The sequence below is a fragment of the Abramis brama genome, assembly GCF_963993115.1.
Source record: "Abramis brama genome assembly, chromosome: 2".
In the NCBI taxonomy this organism is placed as follows: Eukaryota; Metazoa; Chordata; class Actinopteri; order Cypriniformes; family Leuciscidae; genus Abramis; species Abramis brama.
In genome coordinates this window covers 57,230,442-57,258,096 of record NC_139964.1, presented here as the reverse complement: position 1 = coordinate 57,258,096, position 27,655 = coordinate 57,230,442, and the positions used below count along the sequence as shown (strand labels likewise).

General features: G+C 37.3%; 2 protein-coding genes across 3 annotated transcripts; one reads left to right on the top strand and one right to left on the bottom strand.

The window, feature by feature from the left end:
* Window positions 1-277: 277 nt before the first annotated feature.
* Window positions 278-11,215, bottom strand: wfs1a (Wolfram syndrome 1a (wolframin)). Its single transcript, XM_084107031.1, has 10 exons — window positions 10,882-11,215; window positions 10,001-10,549; window positions 9,075-9,151; window positions 7,760-7,904; window positions 7,444-7,617; window positions 5,969-6,046; window positions 5,722-5,873; window positions 4,372-4,509; window positions 3,553-4,241; window positions 278-2,649 (listed from the first exon to the last, which is right to left on the bottom strand). The coding sequence occupies exons 1-10, from the start codon at window positions 10,883-10,885 to the stop codon at window positions 1,470-1,472; spliced, it is 3,186 nt and encodes a 1,061-aa protein (XP_083963157.1). The 5' UTR covers window positions 10,886-11,215; the 3' UTR covers window positions 278-1,469.
* A 1,893-nt stretch (window positions 11,216-13,108) lies between these two features.
* On the top strand, window positions 13,109-27,506 carry crmp1 (collapsin response mediator protein 1). Of its 2 annotated transcripts, none has more exons than XM_084105707.1 (14): window positions 13,109-13,631; window positions 15,719-15,807; window positions 18,788-18,972; window positions 19,497-19,661; window positions 20,380-20,441; window positions 20,537-20,617; window positions 20,713-20,781; window positions 20,896-21,016; window positions 21,495-21,651; window positions 24,368-24,509; window positions 24,591-24,761; window positions 25,024-25,203; window positions 25,849-26,014; window positions 26,139-27,506. In XM_084105707.1, exons 1-14 carry the CDS (start codon window positions 13,278-13,280, stop codon window positions 26,228-26,230), a joined length of 2,034 nt encoding a protein of 677 aa, XP_083961833.1. In that variant the 5' UTR covers window positions 13,109-13,277; the 3' UTR covers window positions 26,231-27,506. The 2 variants fall into 2 exon arrangements, with proteins under 2 accessions (XP_083961833.1, XP_083961834.1); XM_084105708.1 differs by lacking the exon at window positions 13,109-13,631 and adding an exon at window positions 14,676-14,865.
* Window positions 27,507-27,655: the final 149 nt, after the last annotated feature.

Genomic DNA, 27,655 nt, shown 5'->3' with positions numbered 1-27,655 from the left:
TCTGGTTCACTATCTTTGTGGGGACTCTCCATGGTTTTTATACTGTACAAACTGTATATTCTATCTCCTTACACTAGCCTGACCCCTAAACCTACCCATCACAGAAAACTTTCTGCATTTTTACATTTTCAGAAAAACTCATTCTGTATGATTTATAAGCTTGTGTACCCATGCGGACCTTAATTTAGGTCCCCACTGTGACACAAGTCCCCATGAGTTTGTGTGCATTCAGGTTGAAGTCCCCACCGGGATAGAAAAACATGTACACACAAATCTGACATGCATATAGTGATTTTTTTATATTATTTTATTCATTTTCACATTTTCACAAAAATAAAAACATAATCCCAGAGATACTGTAAACAGGTTTTACATCTACTTGTCATAGGACCTTTAAGGAAAATATCTCAGTGAAGATTGCTTTTCCATTCAACAAAGTAACAACAAAGAAGTTAGAACATGCTGTGTGGGTGTATGTAGATTTTTATGAATAATGTAGACAATTAAAAAAAAAAACCCACAAACATTTAAAAGGCTCATGTTTACAGAAACACACTTCATTTGATAGATATTCTAAATACTAAACAAAAGTTTTTCCATGCATTCTTATTCATGACAAATATAAGTTTGAAACAAAAACATCAAAAAATGTGAATAAAGATCCATTGCACATGGATCGTAATCATTTGATATGTGCTTTAATCATTTGGGTTGCAAAGGTCAGACTGAATTTCTGAAGCTTTGAAAAGAAATAAAGGTCAGAAATGGTGGTTCTTAGATTAAATTTGGTGGTTACATAGATCTGGTGGTTTAATATTAAAAAAAAAGCAAGGAAATACCTAGAAATATCAAACTACGCCCTTCACAGAGGCTAGTTTTTCTGCTGCACTGATTTCTAATTGTTTTTCTATATAAACATCTCAGTTTTTCAGCATCTTGCACATGTTGGATTTTAATTTGAGCAAAGCTTACTAAAAAAAAATGGTGAATAAAATATGGAATGAAAAACTTTAAACTCATTGGATAAAACAACTAACTAAACAACTACTGATATGCAAAGCATTTTATAATGTACTTAAAAATAGAACTGTCATGAATCTTAATAATACTCATATTTCAGTGTATTTTACATGGATTATGGATGCATCAAAATGTTTGTGACTAATGAAAGTTAAGGTGTTAACCGATTGAATATCAAAGCAACAGAAAAGGGGTATCGGCCTAATATTTAAAAAAATTATAATTTTCTCAATGCCACAACAATAATACAAGATCTCTGATTCAATATAAGAATGTATCATTAAATATATAAAAAAAAAAAAAAAAAAAATGCGCAAACTGTTTTTGGAGTTCTAATCGTCAAATTCATCCTAGTAAAAATCCTAGAAAAATCCCATAGGAAAAATCTCCAATCACTTTGACTGCGATTCAGATTTACACATCTCTCATCTTTCCTTCCACTTCTTTTTTTACACATTGATCCTAGCACAAAGAATCGGAGCAAAGAAAAAGTCAAATGCAAATTTAATGGCTTTCAGCATGGTTTTCCTCCAGTTGCGCTCAATCTTGACCTGTCGTCCCTCAGGCACCAATGAGGAGCTGCAGTCCAGACAGTGAATGGCTTTCAGTTCAAATGCAGGTAGTTTGTTACCCAACTTCCCTTCCAGCTTTGTGCTGAACTCTACCATGCTGCCTGGGTCGAGGTTAAGAAGCACCTGTCTAAACTCGTGGCTTGCCATTAGGAGAATGTCAGCTGCCGGATCGTCGAGTTTTGTGACCCCATCCACCGGCATGCCGACCGTCACCTCAAAGCGGTAACTGTCGAAGCGCTTAACGTGGCATTGGTGTTTAGCAAATTCCTTTATTCGACAGAGCTCGTCCTCTTCCTGCTGGAGGAACAGCATTGTGGTGTTGACAGGTTCTGGGACGACGTCCGTGACATTCACAACCGGAGACGTATTATTCTTTGGTTCACACTTCGGATAAACCTCACCGTAGAGACACTGCAACCAGTCGCCCATGAACACCGGTAGAATGTTTATAACAGACTGTGCTCCGTTCTCCTTCTCAGCAACGCGAACACGACGGAACACTCCTGTCCATGTGACACGATGGCCTTCCAGATGGCTGCAGAGGAGCTGTGTTTGAGCCATCCCGTGCTCCTGCCAGGCATGTGGGCCACACAGTGTACCATATTGCTGCCAGGTGAGTGTGGAGTTATAAACCTTCAGACCTTCAGCGTTATAGACATAGACGCCGCAGAGAAAAATCACAGTAGTGATGCACAGGAGGATCAGTTTCACTGGGCCTCTGTCGGTGATGGAACGGAAGACGTTTAGAATGGAGAGGCTGAATCGAGTCCAAAGCCGCAGCATCACTGGGACGGCGCACACTGCCAGCGTCACCAGCATTTTAGTCAACTCGAGCTCCAGGAACCACTTGACCACCTGAATCAGCAGCATCGCCATCAGACCCATAGCTAAGACAGGTAATGCGAACAGGAAGAGGAAGTAGGCGACACAGGTGCGGATAAGGCCGATGATGGTGGAATTCCGCAGCAGAACCACGGAGAACTCGCACCACACGAAGCAGACTAGATACGGCACCAGGAAGCAGTACGTCCCTCTGAATCCCCTCATGCGTGCCATACTATAAAGGCCAAAAAAAAGAGATCCAGTTAGGTATGGTCATCATATTCAAGCACCAATATCATAATATATAATATTAAAATGAATATTATATTATAATATTAAAATCATGTTTGGGTCAGCGCTATACTTCATTTTTTTTTAAATAATGTACATACTTTTTGTTGCCTTCCTTTTACAGCAAAACTTTCTATTAATTCTTGTATATTTATAGTAATTCCAGTAATTATTGCAATTTATTTCTTAAACGGAATATTTGCTGGAATAATATTGGATATAATCATAGATAAAAAAAAATTGTTTTCTTTTAAAACAGTAACATTCGATGAAAAATAAATGCATGTGTGATTTTTACATAAATATTGAAAAATTAGAGTATAAATCTATACATTTAAATTGATAAAAAAGTAAATGTCTAAATAACAATTTCTTTGTTATAGACAGTGCAAATGGTTCCCCTGCATCCAATCCAGTGTTATTTATTATTATTTATCTACTTTTATAGTGTTTATTGGTATTTTCAATTAGTATTTTATTTTTTCATTCCAATTTTTGTTTGTTGTTTAGTCATTTTGTTATGTGCTTTGGTTTTTAATACTTTATTACTATTACGTTATAATTTATTTTTTTAATTCAGTTTTAGTTTTTATTTATTTATTTCCAGTTAGTAATTTACAAGCTTTAACTTAAACTTAGTTGCCAAAGCAACACATTACATTTTCTGTTTAGTTTTTTATCCAATATTTATATTTAATTTTATTTCAGATTTATTTTTAATTAACAAAAAGGTTTATAGTAGTTTTGGTTTTGGATGTAGTTAATGATAATAACCCCTGTCCAATCCAATAGAATGTATAGTATATACATTCCCTTAACTATGTTTATGTGAAACCAGTCCCCTCACCTGAAGAACAAATAGAAAAGGTAGATGTAGAGCACACAGGGTACACTGAGCTCCACCACCACTGATTCTCCTAGAGGGATGGTTGTGAAAATATGTCCCAGCATCCTGGCCATCACCATTTCCTTTGGCAACCTGTTGGTCAAGGCACACAAAGATGAAGCCACCTCGATGATGAACGCCCTTCGAGCGTACGCTGCTGTAGACGGGCCCAGGCTCATGTAGCTCAGTACTGTGAAGAAGATGGCTACCGTGGAGAGCTCTGAACATGGGATCCAGCCTTTATCTGCAACTGGGAAAGTGAAGATCACAAAGAACACGGATATCATGAAGTAGAGGTACTGCTCCAGGTTGTTCCAGCCAAAGTTGGTCTCGGCTTGCTCCACGTCTAAGGTGGGCTCGAAGCGTGTGAGGAGGGCGGTGAAGGCACGGAAGTTCTCCAAGCCTTTGCTGCTCTGGAAGACTCTCAGTGTGCAGATGGCCATGGAGATAAAGGAGAGGTAGAAGATGAGGAGCGGGATGATGAAGGCAAACAGATCAATGGTGAGATTGGAGATGATGAAGAAGAAGATAAGAGCATTGACGTGTTGTGTTGGGATGATGGTGCTCAGCCATTGGACGCCAGCACGAGATGCCCAGTCAATTAAATGTTCCTTCATCTCAATAATGGCATGGAGGGGGTACTGCAGACCCTGCAGGGAAAGGAAGGACATTACAAGAGTGATATTTTATTTGTGTCAAACTGAAGTTTGATAAATAGCTACATCAATGGTGGCTGTCAAGCAAACATTTGTATATAAATTTGGTTTATTTGTTTTTCACCAAGAAGTGGGCTTTTATGTCCAGGGCTCTCTTCATCGCACCGCTGCGTCTGGAAGCCAGCATCATCCCACTGCTCGTCATTCCCCAACTAGACTTTCGATGACGCTTATGAGCAGCGGAGGCCAATTCATTTTTTTTCTGCATGAAAACAGTAGCACTTTTTTACTCTTCAAGATCTTTTGGAACCATTGCAAAGATTTTATTTTGATGTATAAACAAGTAGCAAGCTGTCATTTAGCAGCTGATTTTAGCAGCTTGCATTAAACTCCCATTGGTGGAACTTTAAGCTCACACAAAATAAAAAATGATGTCATAATTTACTCACCCTCATGTCATTCCAAACAAAACTCAAAAGAAGATATATTTCGGGATAAAAAAAAAATTGTCCATACAAATCAATGGGATCCAGTGTCGTTTTGAACCCCATTGAGTTTCATTATATGGTCAAAAACTGATTTCCACAGAAGACAGAAAGTCATACAGGTTTGGAATTGGAACAACATCAAGGTGAGGAAATTATATCTTTTAAATGCATTTCTCAAGGACATGTAAATGGTTATATATTTATAAAACACCTATTTTAATCAATGCTTTGAAAAATTGCTGTTATATGAAAAGTCTTCTTCCATACATTGAAAAAAATTGGTGAAGGAATTTAGCAAATTTTCAGATTTTGCAAGTATATAAATACAATACAAAGAAACAGCAAACACTGAATTAAACATTAAATTTATTATAAAAAATGTCAATCCTCGTCCTGGAGTACCGTCTGCAGTGCACATTTTAGATGTCTCCCTAATCAAACACCTGATTCAACTCATTGGCTCATTAGTAAAGAATCCGAAATCGCATACTTCCAGTGTGCGACAAAAGAAGTATGTCTGAATTCACAGTACTCATAAGAGAGTAGGCAAAAAGTACCCGGATGACCTACTTCTTCCGGTGAGATTCTGAAGTGCGCATACGATGGACACTTTACTATCCCATGAGGCCACGGGAGAGGATTTGTGAATGGCAGTGAAGCGACACAACTGAAGCTGGTAGGTCACATGACAGTGGCAACATGGCGAATGTAGTATGTCCGGGTTACATTCATACTACACAGATTCATACTATATATAACATACTTTTTTAGCGCTCGCAAACTTGTTCAAAATAAGTACATACTCAAGAAAGCATGCGATTTCGGATGCAGCCCAAGATCTCAAATATGTGTGTTAGATGTGTGTAAGAGAGACATCAAAAATGTGCAGTATTAAGGGTACGCAGATTTGGGAACCACTGTTGTAAAACAATCTCCAATAATCTTTATTTAATTTACAACTTTGAAGAAAATAAAAAAAAACTCACTGTATCAAATGAGGCTGCATCACTTTTCCTTAAAGTCTCCTCTCCCTTTGCATCTACGCTTGAGGTGCTCTGTGTGGGAGTGCACGCAATGCCTTCTGTGAACTTTTTTGTCATCTCCACAAAATCTTCCGCATTCACATACTTAGAGCCAGCTGTAGAAGGAAGAAGACTTTTTTGTTATCACCATCCTTCAGAACAAGATCCAGTGTATTGTATTTACATTCACATATGCAGTATGTACACTTACATTCATTAGACACCATTGTCTCAAGAATTCTCCTCTGAGAAAAGATGCTGGGTGTTACACCACATACAGAAGCTTCACCTGTAACAGAAGTCATTAAGAGTTACTACAAGTTTACATGTTACATTTATTTCAGTAGCACAGTAAGGTTTCAGTTGTTAACATTAGTTAAAGGGATAGTTCACCCAAAAATGAAAATTCTGTCATTAATTACTCACCCTCGTGTCATTCCAAATTTGTAAGACTTTCATTTGTCTTCGGAACACAAATGAAGATATTTTTGTTGAAATCTGAGAGCTTTCTGTCTCTCCATTGACAGCTACGCAACTGAAACTTTGATGCTTCGAAATGTTCATAAAGAGATCGTAAAACCAATCCATATGAATTGAGCGGTTTAGACCAAAATTTTCTGAAGAGACACTATCGCTTTATATGATGAACAGATTGAATTTAGGCTTTTATTCACATAAACATTCATCAACTCACACATCAGTTGTGTGTTCGCTCAAGCTTGTTTGCTTCACGTGCGAGAACCAATGAGGTTCGTTCTTCTGTGTTACGCAGCACGACTGAGCTTCCTCTAGAGCCAATGAGGTTTGTTCTTGCTCGTCGAGCAGGTTCAGTTGAGCTTCTGTTTATGTTCGCTGATCAATATTTATATGTGAATAAAAGTCTAAATTAAATCTGTTTAAATTTTTGGATGAACTATTACGGAAGAGGATTAGGGCCAAGCAATAATAAAAAAATAAAACCATCTCGAGATTAAAGTCATTATAATGTGAGATTAAAAGCTTTAACTTAATGCAATGAACTATGCAATGCAATGAACTCTGACCGAATGCGTTATTCTCTACATTTCATTTCGACTTTTTTTCTCGAACCACAACGACTTTATTTCTCGAAATTTAATGAGTTTATTCTCACGATTACTTCGACTTTTTTTCTCGAAATTTAATGAGTTTTTTTCTCGAAACACAACGACTTTATTGTAGATATTTAATGAGTTTATTCTCAAGATTGTATTTTGACTTTTTTCTCGAAATTGAACGAGTTTTTTCTCGAAACACAACGACTTTATTCTCGAAATGTAATGAGTTTATTCTCAAGATTGTATTTCGACTTTTTTTCTCGAAATTTAACGAGTTTAATCTCGCATTATAATGACTTTAATCTCGAGATGGTTTTATTTTTTTATTATTGCCTGGCCCTAATCCTCTTTCGCAGAACTATACCTTTAACGTGAACTAACTATAAAAAATACTTCTAAAATCTTGGTTAATGTTAACTTCAACATTTACTACATTATTAAAATAACGAACTAACTTTTTGTAAAGTGTTACCGTTCATGTTTATGTAAAAATATAAGCCTCCTAGAAATCAACATTTGGTCAAAATGCCACTTGTTTCAGTTTTTAAGGTAAACATGAATGAAAAATACTGCCGTTGCATAAAATTAATAAAAGAAAGAAATGAATTACCTGGTACAGTATTGACCTGGCTGACATTCTCCAGCATCTCAGACATGGCTACTTTATTCTTTCTGTCAGGATTGAGTTTCCAATACATGGTCATGGCTGCTCTCCTTACTGCCTGTTCAAACTTACTCTCTGAGGACAGCTTTCTCACCTCTTGTGTGTTCTCTGGTGTGATGCCTGCCAGTAGAAAATTAAAAAATAATCCATATGTGATTATTATAAAAAATGTATCAATGAACGTTTCAACAAATCTTCAGATTACATTGATTTAATTGAAGGCAAGTTCTCAGAGGTCCTTGTTCTTTCTGCTTCCCCTCACCTTTATTTTGGATCCAGCATTTCTGAAGTAGTTTGGCAGAATCTCTCCGACCTTGTTTTGTTGCCTTCACCAACCATTCAACAGCTTTTTGGTTATTTGTCTCTGTGTCTTTTTCTTCTGCCAGTTTAAGGTAGTGTTTACCAAGCTACAGCAAACACATGAAATAATACACATTATAAATAAATACAACGCAATACAAAAATCCTTTTTGTGAGAGTTAAATGTCACTGCTTACCTCTAGAAACACCTCAATAACTTTTGAGCATAATAACACAAATATCTTTTGAGTGCAGTTTGCTTAGATTACAACATTATGCACAGCTGACTACATTACCCATCAGTCCCAGTACCATGTTTTGATGAACAATAATAAGTGGCCTAATTTCCCAGAGACTCAAAGCTAGACAGAGTATCGTATAACCATATCTAATCTTAGCCTAAATGTTAAACCACGGTATTATTAAACCATAGTAAGAGCTTTAAAGTATGCCTTTACCAACACCATGACAGATTAGTGCAAAATCATTAACAGAAACTGAACTATGCTGTCAAATATTTGGCCCATCTACTAGACTTATCTCCATCTCCTATCATGCTCTATGCCCTGCTATCTTGATCCTAATGAATCAAATATGAATGAGAAAAGGTATATGTGTGGAATTCATTTTAGAGGAAAGGGGAAGTAGAGTAGGCTACTCAAAGAAAAGTCAGGGCTCATCTTTCAATGTACGTGTTTACAGTATGTGTCAGCAGAGTCTGTATTTGCAGACACATTTGCTCTGACTGTGTGAGAATGTGTAGCCTACATGCATGCAGGAGCATTTGAGTTATATTGAGGCTGGGCTCATCTTCCAGAAAGCTGAAAATAGACACACTAATGACAACACCAGAAAGGACATGCTGTCAGCCACGGCGAGACAAAATCACTACAGAATTGAATCCGTACCTCAAAATACACTGTAGATTGTTTAAAGTCGTATAGCTATAATATTACAAAAACTCATTGCATTGTATAGGCCAGTGAAGAACAGCTTCGCACAAAGCCAACAATACCATCACAATCAGTTCCAAAACCATGACACAATGTTCACTGAATCACTGATCACAGTCAATTTATAAGTATTAACTGTGATAGTTGTGTGTGCTTAACCCAATTTCGAGCTCTTCAAAGAAAGAAATCCAGTTGCCGAACAGGATTCAGTCCACTTTCACATTTTAGAAGTTCTAATAAATTGTCGTATTTAGTAATCAATTTCACATTGTCATGATATTCCATATGATTATTTTAATATTATTTAAGTTTTCAAGTACTCACTCTACTCTGTGCTCTAGGGTCTCCAGCTTCAGCTTTCTCCAGGAGCTCCTCAAAAGTTAGCTCTTCATCCATATCATCTAGGAGAGATAAGAGTGACTTAAAATTAGGTTAACATCAATTTTACATGATTTTAAACTGATTGAAGTTTTAATGAATCAACAACTATCCTATGTCGCTCTAAATAAATGAACTATGCTCATCTGTGCTACAGATCCATGGTGAATAATGTGGTCCTACTGTAATAGTCTGATCATGCTTTAATGTTGATTAAAGTTACCGAACAATTCAAATGGAATGAGTGGAAACAAGGACTTAAGTATTTCCGAAAAGATAAAGACATTTTACTGAACATATAGTTTATCAATATTTTCCTGCCAATTGTATTACTTGATTCTTCGTCACTGATTTAATGTATGGCCCCAGTATAATCCCAAAGATATTAATTGCATCTGAATGAAAATCGCAAGTTATTAATCATCATGCTTCAGGGTTGACATATCCATTACTTTCTGAAATTACTGGCCAAAACCAAACCAGACTATGAGTAAATAAATGTATATTCCTCTGATTTTAGTCTCCTCAGAAGCACATTGGTTTGTGCTAAAAATAGGATTTATGTTCTTGGTGAAGATAAAAACACACACACACAAGCATGACCCACTGGTGACCCTAGGTCAGATGCATTCCTTTAGTGTAATGCATACTGAATGTATATCAAGAAACGACAATTAAAATGGTACATTAAAAATATCAAACAAAATAAGTGAGTTTCAACATGTTAAGAAATAGATTCATAAAGTCAAATGCGACAAAGAAAACTGGAAATCATACTGAAATTGTATCATACAAAGAAATAAACAAGTCATCACATTTGTCTTTTAGCATTATTTTTAAATGTATTAGTTATAATGCAAAGCTTCACTTACCAAATTCTTCATCTTTGGATTGCTCCTCATCCTTTCTTAATTTCTCCTGCATAATCACCTTTTGGGCTGCAGCCAAAAAGCTCCGTTGACGGGGGATTTTACCTAAGCCCGCTGCAGGTGTTTTGGTGGTGGACGATGAACCCTCAGGAGGAGTAGGATCAGCAGAAATGGTCATGCTGGATTTAGATGGGTCATTGGGAGAAGATAATATTAATGGTGTTGATTTTGATGATGATGATGATGATGATGGAGCTGGCATTGTTGGAGTAGTTTTAGAGATATGTGTTGATGCAGGGGTTGGTTTAACTGGTGTTGGTTTGGCTGGAAAGGTTTTAACATTAGGGTGTTTTAATGTAGTATCTTGAGTTAAAGAAGGGGATTCAGAGGGTCGGTCTGGGCTGCCAGAATTGGAGAACGGCGGGCCAGCCGTCTCAGTGCCAGGAATGGATTTGGTGGATGGAACAGGGGGGTTGAGACGTTTGTGGGTAGCTCTATCCTCCATGAGAGTCTCAGGAGATGGTGGTGGACAGGCATTAATGTCCATCTCACCTAAAGGACAACAAACATAATGTGAAGAGATGTACCGTTTACAGAGAATACCGGGTTTTCCTCACTTACACTCATTTCTAACAAATGTGTGTATGTAAACTGTTTAATCTCTCTCTCTCTCTCTCTCTCTCTCTCTCTCTCTCTCTCTCTCTCTCTCTCTCTCTCTCTCTCTCTCTATATATATATATATATATATAGGCTATATATCCAGAGTTATACATATTACATACATATATATAATTCAATATGTTTTGATAAACCTGATAACTGGGCTGAAATTAAAAGTAGTTTTATAACTCAAAATAAAAGAAAGTAGAATTAAAACAACTTACTCATTTAAGCTGGTTGAACAGATGATCTTCAGACAATCATTGTATGGCATAGTACAGTAAAAAAAAAATATTATTCTTTAAAGTTTTCGTTCCTGTCCACACATAACAACTCTGTGAAACCACTAGAGCCCTACTAAAGGAATCACAGTTGTTAAGATCCATCATACCTCAAGAGAGCGAAGCTTCAATTGGATAATTCAAGTGCCAATCAAAAAGTTCTGCTCTCTGATTGGATGAAAATCGAGCAGCGCATTGCATTGCCCGAAGGATTATATTAGTTTTATTTGGATTCGCATGACAAAACACATCAGTCTTGCTGTGGAGAAAAACTATCGGGTAAGATTAGAATACAGTCAAATAATTATTACTTCCTTAATCAATGAAAGCGGTCCAGTGAAGTAAACTTGGTAAGACATGATGGGCAGCCACTAGATGTCAACGAAGTGATATAAAATAATAGCTTTTGCTCGCATAGTGGTGTATGTCTGCTGTTCACAGAAGATGCAGTTTGCAGTGTTGTTCGCGGGACACTTCTGCAGTCCTGAAATGTTCATTAAACTCCATGCTGTTTGAGAAACAAAACTGAAAGGAGGAGACACAGGCACCAAAGCTAGACTGAACAGGGATTTTGATTAATCTCTCAAGTGACTCGAATCTTTTGAATCTGTTCTGTTTACAAAAGATTCGTTCACTGCTTGGCAGTTTCTGCAGTTGAGGCCCTTTGACACCAAGAAAGAACGATAACTATATCAGTGTCTATACCAACGGACAATAACGTTCTATTTAAATTTTTATCACGCTGTTATGTGGTATTATTAAACTAGTTTTTATTTATTTTTTATGGGTCAATTTGCATGTATCATACTCTTGTCAAGTATGATATCAACTCTTATCATACTCTTGTATCATACTGATAAACTTAAGTTTAAACCGCACCCATACCCCTACCGCACCCATCCCATCTTCGATCTCTGGGGCCCCCAAAAGTGGTGGGTCCTTAGAATCGTCCTAACTTTCACCCCCCTAGCGGCGCCCCTGCCTAGCACAACACAAAAATGAATAAGACAGAAATTTGCACCATTTCTACTCTAATAGCTACACTAATATATTCTGAATCTAAAAAAAAAAATCAAATACTATTAAAATAATATAAAGCAATTAGATGTAACTTAACACCTACACAAGTTAGTCTTTCAATTCCATTACCTATTTAGGAAACTTGTAGCCTACTGTAATGCCAATATTGACCATACACATTAGCAGTAGAGAGTGTCATTCTTGATTGTAAAGAAGTTGCCATTGTTATGGAAGAACAAGTTGATTTGAGACATGTATATGAAGGATTTAGGTAGCCTATCGTTTTAGTGCATTTTGAATGTGAAATTAACTGCTGTCAAGCTGAAAGTTGGTTAGGAGAACTGTGAAGAGTTTTGAAAAAGTAACCTAAGTATTGAGAAATGTGTCCTAGCAATTGTAAAAAATAAATAAATAAATAAATAAAAAAAAAGTTTTTAAAAACCTGTTAAACCTTATAGTGTGAACTGGTTTCACCAGTAGGTGGCGACACTTGACGAGTCATTGATTCATTAACACTACCGATTTGTTCATGATCGAAGCAAGTCTTTGTAAGAGGTTTCAGAAAGAGTGTTTAACAACCATCCCGCACATTACAACAAAGAAGACATTTATTTATTAAGAAAACTGTAAGACAATAGGCTATCTAGGCCTATTTGGTAGGCTATAGAAACAGACAATAACAGCCCTATAATATAGCTTACGACTTAGAATAACCTCCTTATGTCTAGGCTATCTGCGGTCCATTCACTTCGAACGAGATGATTCATTAGCCTCTGTTCTTTAGGCTTACAGATAAAGGCCTATATTCGTCCAATGGGTCCAACCAATTATAATAAACTTTTATTCCAAAGCAGTCACGTGCTCAAACGAGAGAGACAGTTAATAAGTTAAAACATAGCCAGGTCAGTGCGTATACCGATTCCTTCCTTCAAAAGTTTTGTTCAAACACTGCAGTCTTTTTGCGCATCTTACACGCTCTTCCGGATGGCAGTAACTGCACTGTCCAAATTCAACCCGACAAAGAAAAAGAAAAAAACAACTCAAAGTAGGCTAGGCTAAACTAAAATTGCTTTGACCGTATTGGGTTCAGAGGGGATTTGTTTCGAGGATGCAATATTGTCCGGATTAGCTCATAATAAAGCGTGTCATTATAGCACTGCATGTCTGTCTGGAAAGTGCATCGCAGCATCATTCGCATTATCAGTCTGCAAGCTGCGACCTCCGCTCCGCATCCTCCGGCAAACTAAGGCTGACCTGGTTTTCTGCTCTGGCGTCTCGCTTCATCATCGCATCAGAGCATCATCTCCCTTCCGCGAGTGATGTCGGACTGTAGGCGACAGTGGAACCGGGAGGATGAGCTCCCTGTGTACCTGGCTAAACCCTCGACTGGACCCAACCAGCATCGCAAGTCTCACGGGATGTTCAGCTCCGTCGAGGGCGCGTATGATAGCAAGACTATCGATTTCGACCAGTACGTCGTCGGGAGGAAGGGGAACAGGAGCTCGCGGAGCAGTAGCAGGGAACGCATCGTGGATGGGGATTTCGAAGCCTATAAGATCAGCGGGGGGTCTATCCTCGGCTCTCGGGGCGAGAGAGACGACGGGCGTCCGGGTGCCGAAGTCACGGATCAGGCTGGAAAGGAATGTCGTTATGATGAGCAAAACAACGGGGAGGTGGGCTGAAATTGTTTGCGTGACAATGACAATATAGGCTACAATCATTTTGCATAGGATTTGAACAATAAACCACGCAATAGCCTACATATACATATGCAACTTAATATTGCAATATTCAAAAAAATATTAAATATACAAATTCAAAGATTAAAAGATTAACAGCATCTCTTAAGCATATGAACACGCTGCAAATGTTAATTTTACATAAAATGCTATAGTAAAAACCTTATAGTTGGTAAACATTAAGTTTAAAAAACATGGGTCTATAACATTTTAAATAGGCCTACTGTAATTTTACTAAAAATACATAAATAAATAGGCCTACCTAAAGTTTTAGAGCAATAATAACAAATTTGAATTAGTTTATAAAGTATGGAGAAAATAAATTATACATTTATTGTTATATTGTCACATTTATATAAAAAAAAATACAAGTTTTAGGCTATTTGTTTTATAGCCTGGTCTCATTTTGATGTTTATTGCATATTAACATTTCAAATAACCGTTTCTATAATAAATAAACAAGTAAATGAGTAAAATGAACCAATAATTAGGCCTATAAACTAATGGAAGGTCTCTGACAACTTAAAATTAATACAATTGCCACAATTTTTTTTTTTAAATACACGTGGCAGTTAAATAATGCAATAAACATCAACATGATACTAGGATTAAATGTTTTACTATAACATTAAATCATATAGGCTAGAGTATAGCCTAGTTTTCTTAATGTTAGTGAAACATTATTTTAAGGTTAGCATAATGTTTCTGCAACGTTCTTTGAACTTAAATAATTCATTCGAATTTAGACATTTGAAATGTTGGCTATTTGACAATTTATGCATTAACCTTTTAATCCTTCCTATGTAGCCTAGGCTACTACAATATATAGCCTATAGCCTACATCAAAAACAAATTTGATTTGACACCTGACCGGTATTCTATTTACCGATTCTCGACCAGTTCTCTCTCTCATTGTTTCATGTGAGGGGGGCGCTCCAACATACACTTCAATACAAAACACGTCTTCGAACAGGCGAACAGACACACACACACACACACACCCCTCGGGAAAGGCGCTCGCTTGTGTAGCACTAACGGAGCGCTGGGTTGTTAAGTGGGTTGGTGGCACAAAGAAGCGGGTGACTGCTTATTGTTGATCTCCTCAAATAATAAAGGAGAGATGTCTGGAACGGGCTACCAGGGAAAGAAGAACATCCCGCATTTGACGGTAAGACACCGGCTGCGATGCGACCCTGCTGCCACCCGGCGAATCCTGCGCATGGGGGAAACGAGAAGGGATTAAATTCTTAGCGAGCCAACAAAGCGGAGGCCGCTTATAGAGCACTGAAATCAGCCGACGGGAAGGTGACCATTACTGCTACAATGTGTCCACATATCCCTGCCGTGCATGAAGCGAGGAATGCTCCGATTGCGTTTACAATAGATGCAGGAATAAATAATGAATCGGTGCATGAATCTACAGTGTTGAGCGCATTTCATTGGATAAATCATGGCGAATGCAATAGCAGCGGACGAGACGCAACAGGGTCTGTCGCCAAGAGCAGAAATCTGGAATAGAGGGGACACTCTTTTTTAAATGCCAGTGCACACATCAAGACAAAGAACAAGAGGGATCTGTACCCTATGTGCTGTATTTTTGTCTGTAGTTATGAGTAATGGATTACAGCGATCCTAATCCTTGACTAACGCAATCTTTGCGGTCTGTGTCTGGTTTACATCTAGGAATAGTGCATATATTTAGGTTAGATTAATACCAGTTTTCCTCTGAACATGAAGCCTAAATCAGCTCAGGAAAGCTGTGCCTTCCTGACAACTGGATGATGTGAGGTTACCATGGCAACCTAACATCTTTCCACATTACCACATTTGCTCTTCTCTGTTCGTAGAACCCCACCCATTCACAGAGTGTGAGGCTGAAACTGTGCAGAAGGCTCTTTTGTCAGTGGTTGTAAGAGCACTTCACTGAATTGCAAATATAGCAGGTAAACATAAGGTTTAAACATGGTGTTGGAATCACTCACTCTCTTGCTATCTCTCTTTCTCTCTCTTCCTCTCTTCAGAGCGAGCGGCTGCTGATTAAAGGTGGAAGAGTGGTTAATGACGATCAGTCCCTATATGCTGACGTTTATGTTGAAGATGGACTTATTAAGTAAGACACCATGCACTCATTTTTCCAAAGCATAATGCAAATTTTCAATGGCAGTTGCATACCATTAATATGAATTATGAATTAAATCAATCATGCCTTAGAGCATCTTAGCATAGATAGATAGATAGATAGATAGATAGATAGATAGATTGAAACAAAAGTCTCACCATTAAAAGCCATGTCCCAAGCACACAATTATAATGTTCTCAGTATAATTTTATGTAGACTATTTGACAGGCTTGCACTTATCTTTATTTTCCTTTTTTGAAGTGATTCCAATCATATTTTAAGCAAATTAAAACAATCATGGCAAATCTGAAGTGTCTTAGCTGAAGGAAATAATCTATTATTTGGGCCCTATCTTGCACCCAGCGCAATTGACTTTGTACACTGACGCATGTATCATTCCTATTTTGCACCCGCGCAAAGCGCGCTTTTCCCTCCACAGAAGCACGTCGCTAAACTAGGGAATGAACTTGCGCTCCCTGGGCGGTTCAGCGCAAAAAAGGAGGCGTGTTCCGGCGCAAACGTTCCTTCATGCTATTTTGCAGGTTTAGAAAACAATTGCGCCACTAACCAGGAAAAAATAGTTTAAAGTCAGTGGCGCGTTGCGCATGTTATTCATATACTATTTTAAGGGCGCATGCTTGGCCATAATCAATGTAGCGTGTGCACAACGCGCATACACTTTGATTCTCTCATCTTCACAGAAGCAGCAGTTTTCATTTTTGCAAATCATACATTATTATGATAGATAGATAGATAGATAGATAGATAGATAGATAGATAGATAGATAGATAGACAATTTATTATAAAAGCATACATCTAGCTTACACATTTACCCAAATTATCATACGCCTTTTTAACCGAAGTTAATTTGGGTGTGTTTCTCCATCCCCAACGTCCCTGACGAGAGCGTTGCTCTCTTTGGATGTGAACCGCTCCTGGCGCGCGTCTGGCAAATCCGCCGTTATAATAGGAATCCGCTTTAGAACAAAGCGCGTCTGCTCTTAAAGGGAATGTGAGATGACGCTCTGATTGGTTTATTTCACGTTACGCCCAAACCACACCTATGAATAATGAAGCTACTTCAGACCAACCCATTTTAGATTTGCGCCTGGCGCAAGAGTCATTTATCCCGCTGGGAAAATAGCAACAGCGCCAAGACCCGCCCACAAAGTTACTTGCGCTTTGCGCTTTGACACTTGCGTTTCAGATCGTTAAAATAGGGCCCTTTATCTGCTTTAATATATCTGCCAAATTTTATTATCGGGCCAATAACAATAAAAATGAACATATATCGGACAATACAGATATGGTGGTCGATATATTGTGCATCCCTATAGCTATAACAGACACACTGCTGTTGCTGCATAAATGTACATACAGTACATAAATCCCGTGGCAGATCTAGGCAGGTGGAGCTGGGGAGGTGGAGGATTTCAGAGGTATACTGCAGGACTAGCTTACAGTAAACAATCAACCATACTATTTAAATGTTGAGCAAGCAATTTCATTGGCTGCAGGATCAGCAGAGCAATCAGGTTGTGCCATGTGGTAATGATGTGACTGCTTGCAGATTTCATGTAAAGGAATCAGCCTCTGCCATTTAGAGTTTCATGACCGAACTAGATATTAACATATTTAATAAGTTAACATTAAATTTGATAGCCCTGTCCTATGGCACATATGAAGTATGCCACACTTTTTAGAACCTTCATGTAAGGGATTACGTACATGATCTATTTTGTTGTAGTAGGTAGTTTCTGCAATAAAAAAATAAACAGAAGTAAATAACTAAATGTTAAACATACATGCCCACATACTGTTGTGATAAACAGTGCATTACCAATTAAACAATTTCAACAGCTCTCTCAAAGTGTGTTTAGCAGAATAAGAAACAAGCAAACAGAATATAACAGAGTATATAAACAACTTAAGGTACATTATACAGCATCCTCATTATGGTATTAAAATATAATAAATATATAATATCTTATAGATGCAAAAACATAGTTAAACGAGGTATGGCCAATATTAGCTTACCTCAAGGGCATCCAAGATGTAGGTGTCTTTGTTTCTGCAGTAGTTTCAATTTTGATATTTTTAGGTCAAACCGTTCTTGTCTGTCAGTCATATAATGCAGGTATATGGTCACTATCTTAAAGAGCATGCACAGAGAAGTCCAAATTAAACAATTCCCCATCGTAAGTACACATTGATGGCCTTAGACACGAAGCGAGCGGTTTGTGTGAGAAAACGAACAGTAATTATATCTATATCTATTATATCTATCTATTATATTTATATCTATTTATATTATACAGCGTTTTCTCAGAGTTCACTGTGTAGCCTGCTCCCTGAATCGTCACGCTTTTGTGGATGTTAACTGAATCTGTAAGTCAGCTATGCTGTTTACTTCTGAATATAATATATTTTATTCTGCTGCGCTTAACGTTATCGCTACGGTAATAGTCGCCTATGCTATTCACCAACTAAACATATCCTATTCAATGTGTTCACAGTCTCTTTCACGGCCATCATTTGTAGTAGCCTATTCACAAACTGTTTGCTCTAGCGTAGCGTTTTCTCGGAGTTCAGTGTGTAGCCTGCTCTCTGAATCGTGCAGTTCAGTTTTCCATATTTATTGTATGTCATTATGTCAGTAAGTATCAGTATTTGCTTTCTACCATTCACAAATAAAAATGTCACTGAACATTTGCTGCGTAATTGTAACAATGAGCACTCAAACACACCAAACCAATAATTACTAAAAACACACACAAAAACTGATTTTGAACGGGCACTTTGCACTAGTTTCTACTGATGACGGTCATTGTTGTGGAATAACTGACCAATCAAAATCAAGCGAAGAGCTGTGTAATCATTTTTAATGATATTACTTTATAATATGAATAGGCTTGGTCTCATGACTCTCTGGCCTTCTGCTCTTTATCAAACCCTCAAACTCTCCTTCAGACAGGTTGGAGAGAACCTGATTGTGCCGGGGGGTGTGAAGGTGATCGAGGCTAATGGGTGTATGGTGATCCCTGGAGGTATTGATGTGAACACCTGTCTGCATAAGCCTTACCTGGGCTCTCCACCTGTGGATGACTTCTATCAGGGCACCAAAGCAGCTCTGGCAGGTGGCACCACCATGATCAGTAAGTCTGGATGTATTGTTAAACAATGAAAACTGTATAATTTGGCAAAAGGAACAAGTATGTTGAATACTTAGGATGCAGTTCCAAATGTTCTAATTTGGAGCAAGTTCCCTAGCAATGACTACAAATTGGCTGGACTAGGACTCAGTTGTATCTCCCTGCGAGAGCAAAGCAGTGTCCCAAATATGTCTGTCCTGCACGTCAGCTACAGCCAATCGGATTTTGTTTCATCCAGGAGCCTGAGCCAAGAGTTTGTTGAGGTTACAACAGCTAATTTTCTTTAAACAATGAATTAGAACTATTAACTGTTGTGATTCACAATGAGTGAAAAGATCCTTTGTGTCTTAGAGGAACATATGGAGTTTAATAGAGTAATCAATGACTAAAGTTGCAATTTAATAGCATCTTCAATAGAAAGGAATCTTTAGAAATATTCAATAGAATTTTCAAAAATCACTCAAATCCTTAATAATAATAGGATATAGAAAAACATTTTGAGCAGAAGCCATCATCTTCTGTTTCAGTTGACCATGTGACTCCACAGCCCGGCGACAGTCTATTAGAGGCCTTTGAGAAGTGGCAGGACGCGGCTGATAAGAAGTCCTGCTGTGATTATTCACTTCATGTGGATATCCCACATTGGCATGAAGGTGTGAAGGAGGAGCTGGAACAGCTGGTACAGGACAAAGGTGAAAACACATTCAAAGATCTAATATCTAAGCGTATCACATTTGCAAAGCTGGAAGTATTTTGTGTTTTTTAAGTTCCATAACTTGATCATACTGATGTTTCAGAGGCACTTGTTGAAACTTGCCAAATGCTAATGATTGTTAATTCACTATCGTTCAAAAGTTTGGGGTCAGTAAGATTTTTTTTTTAAAGAAATTAATACCTTTATTTAGAAAAGACACATCAAATTAAAAAAGTGACAGTAATAAATACATTTATAATGTTACAAAGGATTCTATTTGAGATAAATTCAGCTTTTTAAACTTCTCATCAGAGAATCCTGAAAAAAAAATGAATCGTGGTTTGTACAAAAATATTAAACCGCACAACTGTTTTTCAAATAATATGAAATGTTTCTTGAGCAGCGAATCAGCACATTAGAATGATTTCTGAAGGATCATGTGAAACTGAAGACTGGAGTAATGATGCTGAAAATTCAGCTTTGTCATCGCAGGAATAAATTACATTTAAAAAAAAAAAAATATTTAAATAGGAAACTGTTATTTTAAATTGTTAAAATAACAATCATTTTACTGTATTTTTGATTAAATAAATGTAGCCTTGGTGAGCATGAGAGACTTCTTTCAAAAAACATTTTAAAAAATCTCACCGACCCTAAACTTTTGAACAGAAGTGTATGTCTTTGGAAATATAAATGTTAATGTTCTCTTCTGGCAGGAATCAACTCTTTCCAAGTGTACATGGCTTACAAAGGGTTTTTCCAAATGTCTGACTCTCAGGTTAGTTTATGTTGGCATCTATGCTTCCAACCATAGAACATTATGTAGTCTTGTACAGTAAAATAATGAATAGCATCTCTCTCTCTCTCCTCTAGTTGTATGAATCGTTCTCATTCCTCAAGGAGTTGGGGGCAGTGGTGCTGGTGCACGCAGAGAATGGAGACCTGATAGCACAGGTATCTGTTAACTAATGAAAGAACCGTCATGCAGTATTCCGACACAATTTGGTGCCATTTACTGTTTTTTCATGTTTACAACATTTGTATTCAAGGAACAAAGCAAAATCTTGGGAATGGGCATCACTGGTCCAGAGGGCCACCCACTGAGCCGTCCAGAGGAGGTGGGATCAATAAACATATTGATGAGCTAATTAGAAGTTTAGCTTGCTAACTGTTTATCCAGTCAGTTTCAGTGGAGTGAAGTGTCTTGATTTAATTGGTTCTCTGTTCCACAGCTGGAGGCGGAGGCTGTTTTCCGCGCCATCACCCTTGGCAACCGAGTGAACTGCCCTGTCTACATCACCAAAGTGATGAGTAAGAGTGCAGCTGAGACTGTGGCCAATGCACGGAAGAAAGGTGACAGCATGTTGTGAAATATTGTTGCATGCTGAGTTCATTTTTATATTTTTGAACGAAGTTCAAGCTCTTAATGCTCACCCAAGGTTGCATTTATTTGATTTAATTTAATTTGATTTATTACAATTAAAAATAACTGTCTTCTATTTTAATATATTTTAAAATGTAATTATTCCTGTGATGGCAAAACTGCATTAGTGCTGCTTATTTAGTAAGATTATGCCTGAAAAGGTTTTGGATTTTTTTTAAATCATATGTTCATTGAAAAAAATTGTATAATATTACTTGTTGTGTTTGTTTGCTTGGTTTTATTGTATTTATATGTTTTTTTTAACTTAATTTTTGCCATGAAAATAGCCTTAGATGCTGACATGGCATTAAATAAAACAATAATCTAAACAAAAAATCTATCTAAACTAATTTGAATATGTTAGTCCTAAAATGTTTGGACGTATTCTCTTCATTGCACTTGCTTTAGGCTCTGTTGTTTTTGGTGAGCCAATCACAGCCAGCTTGGCAACTGATGGATCACACTATTGGAGCAAAAACTGGGCGAAAGCAGCAGCTTATGTGACCTCTCCTCCCCTCAGCCCTGACCAGACGACACCTGACCACCTTAACTCTCTGCTGGCCTGGTAAGAAATGTTGAGCTATTTCTACATGATGAGTTATTTGTAAGTTTTTAGACATCTGTGACATTTGCATCATTAGTGTAGATGCACTGGATTCTTTGGGCAAGTGCTATACCTGGCACCATCTATACATTTTTTGTCTACTCTCGGTTACTTTTGGCTCTGTGCTACGCCCAAACCGCAGGCACACCTTTTCCTGGCCCCATTTCCAAAAATAGATCAGGGTTTCATCTCCTGTTTCCATGGTTACAGAGCACCCTCCTCCTCCCTCCCAATCACACTCTCACTCACACACACAACTTGTAGACTTTGCAGGCTGCTAGACTATGGGAGAGATGTCATTATGTTGACATCCACAGCCACACATACTTTGACATGCGCACACACCCTCATAGGCACAGAGATGCACACACACACTGCCACAAAGAGGCAGACAACACAGCTGGAGAGAGGACATTTATTTTTAGCATTGATAGACTAGAGTCCAAAGGATGAGAGAATATTCTAGAAAAAGATCAAAGATTATTTTAAAGCATTCAACATTACATGTATGCTGTGAAGATGTGTGGTCTGTGGATGGATGTATAAATTACAAGTAGAAGCCTAATTCTATTGCATATTCTATCTTATACCCTACTAGTTACTTGTACTATACTAGTTGGATTGCAAATATTTAACAAATGCAGTTGGGCCTAGTTTTATGGTTAGTCCACATGGAGCAACCCTTTTAGAAACTCTTTTACAGAAATGTAATTCACCTGATGCTGATTGCTCAATTACAAAATCTAGTATCCGTTTTTTGTGTAAATGTATTTTTAACTTAATGCTCAGTCTCCATGATAGTAGCTAAGCTGGTAAGTCAAAGGATATAAGATATTTGAGGAGTTGACCTATTAAAATAGCAAAGAGTTGAGATTTGATCCCTCAGGTCTTTGAAGTGTAATATCTATGAAGCTGTCAATGAATTTTTAAAAGAAATTAATACTTATATTCAGCAAGGATGCATTCAATTGATCAAAAGTGAAATACCTTTATAATGTTAAAAAAGATTTCTATTTTGTATTCATCAAAGAATCTTAAAGAAAAATGTGTCACAGTTTGCACAAAAATATTAAGCAGCACAACTGTTTTAAACATTGATACTAATGAGAAATGTTTCCAGAGCACCAAATCATATTAAAATTATTTCTGAAGGATCATGTGACACTAGCTATGTTTCTGTCCTATGTATATGTTATGTTAAAAGTATATGTTATACTTTTAAAACGTGTCTAAAAAACGTATGGGCTCAATTGAATTTTTTTTATTCGATAAGAAGACGTTTATAAACTATGTTGGAAACAAATATTTACTGAATAAATCCCTTGATGTGCAACAAAAACCTCACGTGACTTTGCCCTAACAGTGGATGTGATTGGATAACTGGACTAACCAGAGGACCACTTTCATTGGCATCTCAAATGTCGTTTGGATCATTCTGAAATGGACATGGCAATAAAAAGCTAACAGAGTCTGTCAACAGAATGATTTGGTATAATGACCTCCCAGAAGTGTCTTACGTTTATTGCGTTTCGTTTATGGCAAGTCATTTATGATGTACGCAAAGAGCCACACAGTGGCTTCCCAGATTGCAGCAACATCCATTTTTATTACAGGCGTAATAAACATTATTTATTATTATTGGTCGTAATGATGCTGACAAAATTCAGCTTTGCTGTTACAGGAATAAATTACATTTTAAAATGTATTAAGATAGAAAACATTTATTTTTGTAATAATATTTCACAATATTATGGTTTTCTGTATTTTTGCTCAAATAAATGCAACCTTGGTGAGCATAAAACATCTTAGGGTGCATTTACATTACATGGTTCAAATGACCCAATACCGATTTTTTTCCTCCCATGCGTAACATTAGATATGACCCTCAAACGTGTAAGCAGGAAAAAAGCACATGATTACGTTTTTTAAGGATTTCATCTTCATTGGGATTGGGGTTGAATCCTTAAGGAACCAGGACCGTAACATGAGGCTTCTCCCGCTTGTATTGTGATCTGTAAACCCTCGCTTCCAAATCAATCTGGTTACCCACCATATTTATTTTAAAATCTTTTATATATCCCTTCATGGCATATTTAAGTCCCACATGAATGCTCCTCGACGAGAGGTCCTTCTTTGTCCAAAATTTATCAAAAACATCTTGGGACAAGGTTTTCATACTGACAGCCGTCATTGAATGACAGTTAGCAGCTCCATTTGTTTGTTCGAGTTCACAACAGTAACTAAGGGGGGCGGGGCTTACCGATAGGTCAATTGGTCATCAAAACCTGCATTTTAAATTGGGACTTGAGGTCCTTGCACACTGAGTCCGAAATTTTCGCATGCGTTTTTTCGTATTTGTCATTCGGTGGCTCTGAATTGTCAAAACACCATTCAAAATGCTTGCTACGGATGCGAAAAACACAGAAAATCGAACCTGATCCGAATTTTTTTCACGACGGACAAAGTTTCGGAGGCATTTCAGACACGAATTTCGGACTCAGTGTGCAAGGGCCTTTACTGACCCCAAACTTAGTGTACAGGTGTACTTTCCATGACACATTATGCAACCTCTAAATAAAAATAAGGTAACAAAGAACATCACAGCTATCTCTAGAGGACAGCTTGTGTTCTGTTTGTAGTTGCATCCCCTGTTGTTATATTAATCTTCTTTCTTCAGTGGGGATCTGCAGGTAGTGGGCAGTGGACATTGTGCTTACAGCACCTCTCAAAAGGCCATAGGGAAGGACAACTTTACCCTTATACCCGAGGGGACAAATGGAGTGGAGGAGAGAATGGGTTTTGTTTGGGACAAATCTGTGGTAAGCGCATCTGAAATCTGTGAACCATTTATCGGTACGGGATGAATTCATCAGTCACCACACTAAATTTGTTCCCTACAGGCCATGGGGAAGATGGATGAAAACCAGTTTGTTGCAGTTACAAGCACTAATGCAGCCAAAATCTTCAACCTGTACCCCCGGAAGGGTCGGATAGCAGTGGGTTCAGATGCTGACATTGTTATCTGGGACCCCGCCAAGATCAAGACCATCACAGCTAAAGCGCAGCAGTCGGTGAGGATTGGAAAGCAAGATACTGTAATATTGAATGAATCTCTGGATTGATGATATTTAGTTATACCTACATTTAATACTGTATTTTATACATTTGTAATGGACGGAATTATTACACACAAGGAAACTTCTTTATTTTTACTAAATCTCAAATTATTTCAAAATATTAATGATGATTTTGTTCATGCTTGATAAACACTGGAAAATGTGTGGAATATAGAATGGATTTTCTTCTAGAACATCACTGTTCTTTTCTTTCTAGGCTCTTGATTATAATATTTTTGAGGGGATGGAGTGTCGTGGTGGTCCAGTGTATGTGGTCAGTCAGGGCAGGATTGTGTTTGAGGAAGGGAAGCTTCAGGTTCAGCAGGGGACTGGACGTTTCATCTCCCGCAAGCCTTTCCCTGATATTGCCTACCAGCGCATTCAGTTCCGCAACAAGGTATGACTCTAGATTAGGCATTTCAAGCTAGTTTAAATTGTGAATATTTGACCTGATTTATTCACTGAGCTTCCCTCAGTCTTAGTTAGATATGCTGTATATATTAAACTATTTTCACTATTTTCAAGTAATGTTATATATATATATATATATATATATATATATGGGTTCAATACACTGATCTATATAGAATGACAATGTCATTATATAGATCAGTGGTTCAATAAGATTTTTTTTTATGCATGTTTTTATGAATTATTACTCTAGTCTTCAGTGTCACATGATCCTTCAGAAATCATTCTAATATGCTGATTTTCTGCTCAAGAAACATTTCTTATTTTTGAAAACAGTTGCTTAATATTTTTTTGTAACCATGATACAATTTTTTTCAGAATTCACTGAATAGAAACAGCATTTATTTGAAATAGAAATGTTTTATGGTGTTTTACATATTTTACTGTCACTTCTGATGAATTTACTGCATCCTTGCTAAATAAAACTACTAATTTCTTTCAAAAAAATCGTACTGATCCCAAACTTTTGAACAATAGCGTAGTAGCATAGCATAAAGGTTCAATAGTTCCTTTGTATCTATTTGCTAAATGATAACATAATCAAGTAGTTCTTTTAACTGGTGTTTGATAGATGATGACCAAGCAGGGAGTTTCTCGTGGGATGTATGATGGTCCAGTATATGACGTTCCAGCAACACCAAAATACATAACCCCATCACCCTCTGCCAAGACCTCACCCACTACACACCAGCCTCCACCAATCAGAAACTTGCATCAGTCAAACTTCAGCCTATCAGGTAAGATGAGGAAATGACCTTTTCTAATATAGAAAAGAATACTCACAAAATGCTATGATAAATATATCAATTAATTTATATATAACATTAAAGTAAGTGTATATTAATATTTCTACATTTTTAGGGGCTCAAACCGATGACAACATTCCTAGGCGCTCCGGCCACCGCATTGTAGCTCCCCCTGGTGGTCGTTCCAACATCACCAACCTTGGTTGAGCCTTCTACTGTCTGCGTGTGTGTGTGTGCACGTGTGCGTGTGTAAGACAAATCATCAGTATTCCCCTCTCACAGGGCCATACTATAAACAGATTTTTGTGCATTGCATGCATGTTAAAATATCACCACCTTACCTGTGTAGAAAATTTCCCGTCCACAGAGAATTTTACTGTGTACATTGTACAATCACTGCTAAAACAAACCTAGAAAAATACCTATAGATAGCTAGACAATCACTAGAAAATATTCTATATCAATAATGGAAAACATAGCATTTAAACAATATAACCATTTATGTTTTTGAGTTGAGCCCCTCATTCTGCTGATGTGACCCCAGTGTTTGTGACATAGTGTTAAAAATGTTCTGCTGTGAAGCCAGTCGCTGGTCATCCCACAAAATGGTGCTCTTCCTACTGGATAACTTACTGAACTAAAGATTACTTATTAGTGATGTTGAGGGAAAAGTGCTGTAGAATGCAGTTCTGAGATTGGTTTTGGCACAAGTACATTCTAAACCTGAGCGAAGATCTGCCTCTGCAAGCACTTTTAACTCTCATGTTCTCTGTGCACTGAAATGTTTTTAATTCTGTGTTATCAGTCTTTTGTGGTAAAGAATAGTGATGGATTGCATGATTTCACTTTTAGATGTTGGTAATATTGACATCTGAACTTTGAGTCTTACTCTCTCTTTATACTTTGAAGGAGACATTTTTATTTTTCATCCTATCAAGTTTGAATAATTTTACAAGAAAAGTTTTGTTACTTCACTTTTTATTTTCATTTTACCTTAAGTAAAAAAAAGGCTGCATGCAGCTCTTCTTAGCTCTGTAGATTATGCTTATTGCAATATTAGATGTTGACTAGAGAAGATATTCAAATGACCTCAGTATTACAAATGCAAAATCAACTATATATGCAGCAACAGTAAGTCACACATGCATTCAGAAAGAGCTGAGAAGGCTTTCGTTTCATTTTTTTTCTTCAATTGTGAGATTTTAACCACATCCAAATGGCACTAGCCTCACTGTGTACACTTGAAGTCTTAATACTAAACTTTCACTAGATAAAGGGTGATTCCTCTTGTTTTGGACCAATACAAGGTCAATTCCAAGCCTGCTGTATTGCTTTCCCTGTTGTGATTTCATATTGCCTATAGTATTTATAGTGCTTATGACCAATGCCGTTTTAGTTGGCTGATATCCACTAATGCACTCACTGACTGTTGATAATGAGATTCACTTTGCTATGGTTAAATAAAGTCTGTGAATAGATTGCAGTGTGTTTCACTTGTGCGAGATTTGTTTCTTGTGAATTAACCAAATCTGAAAGACAAAATAACATATACGGAGCTCCGCATGAGGCAGAAGTCTTCTCTAAGACCAAGATCGATATTCAGAAACAACTCATTTAATTTTGATATTTTTT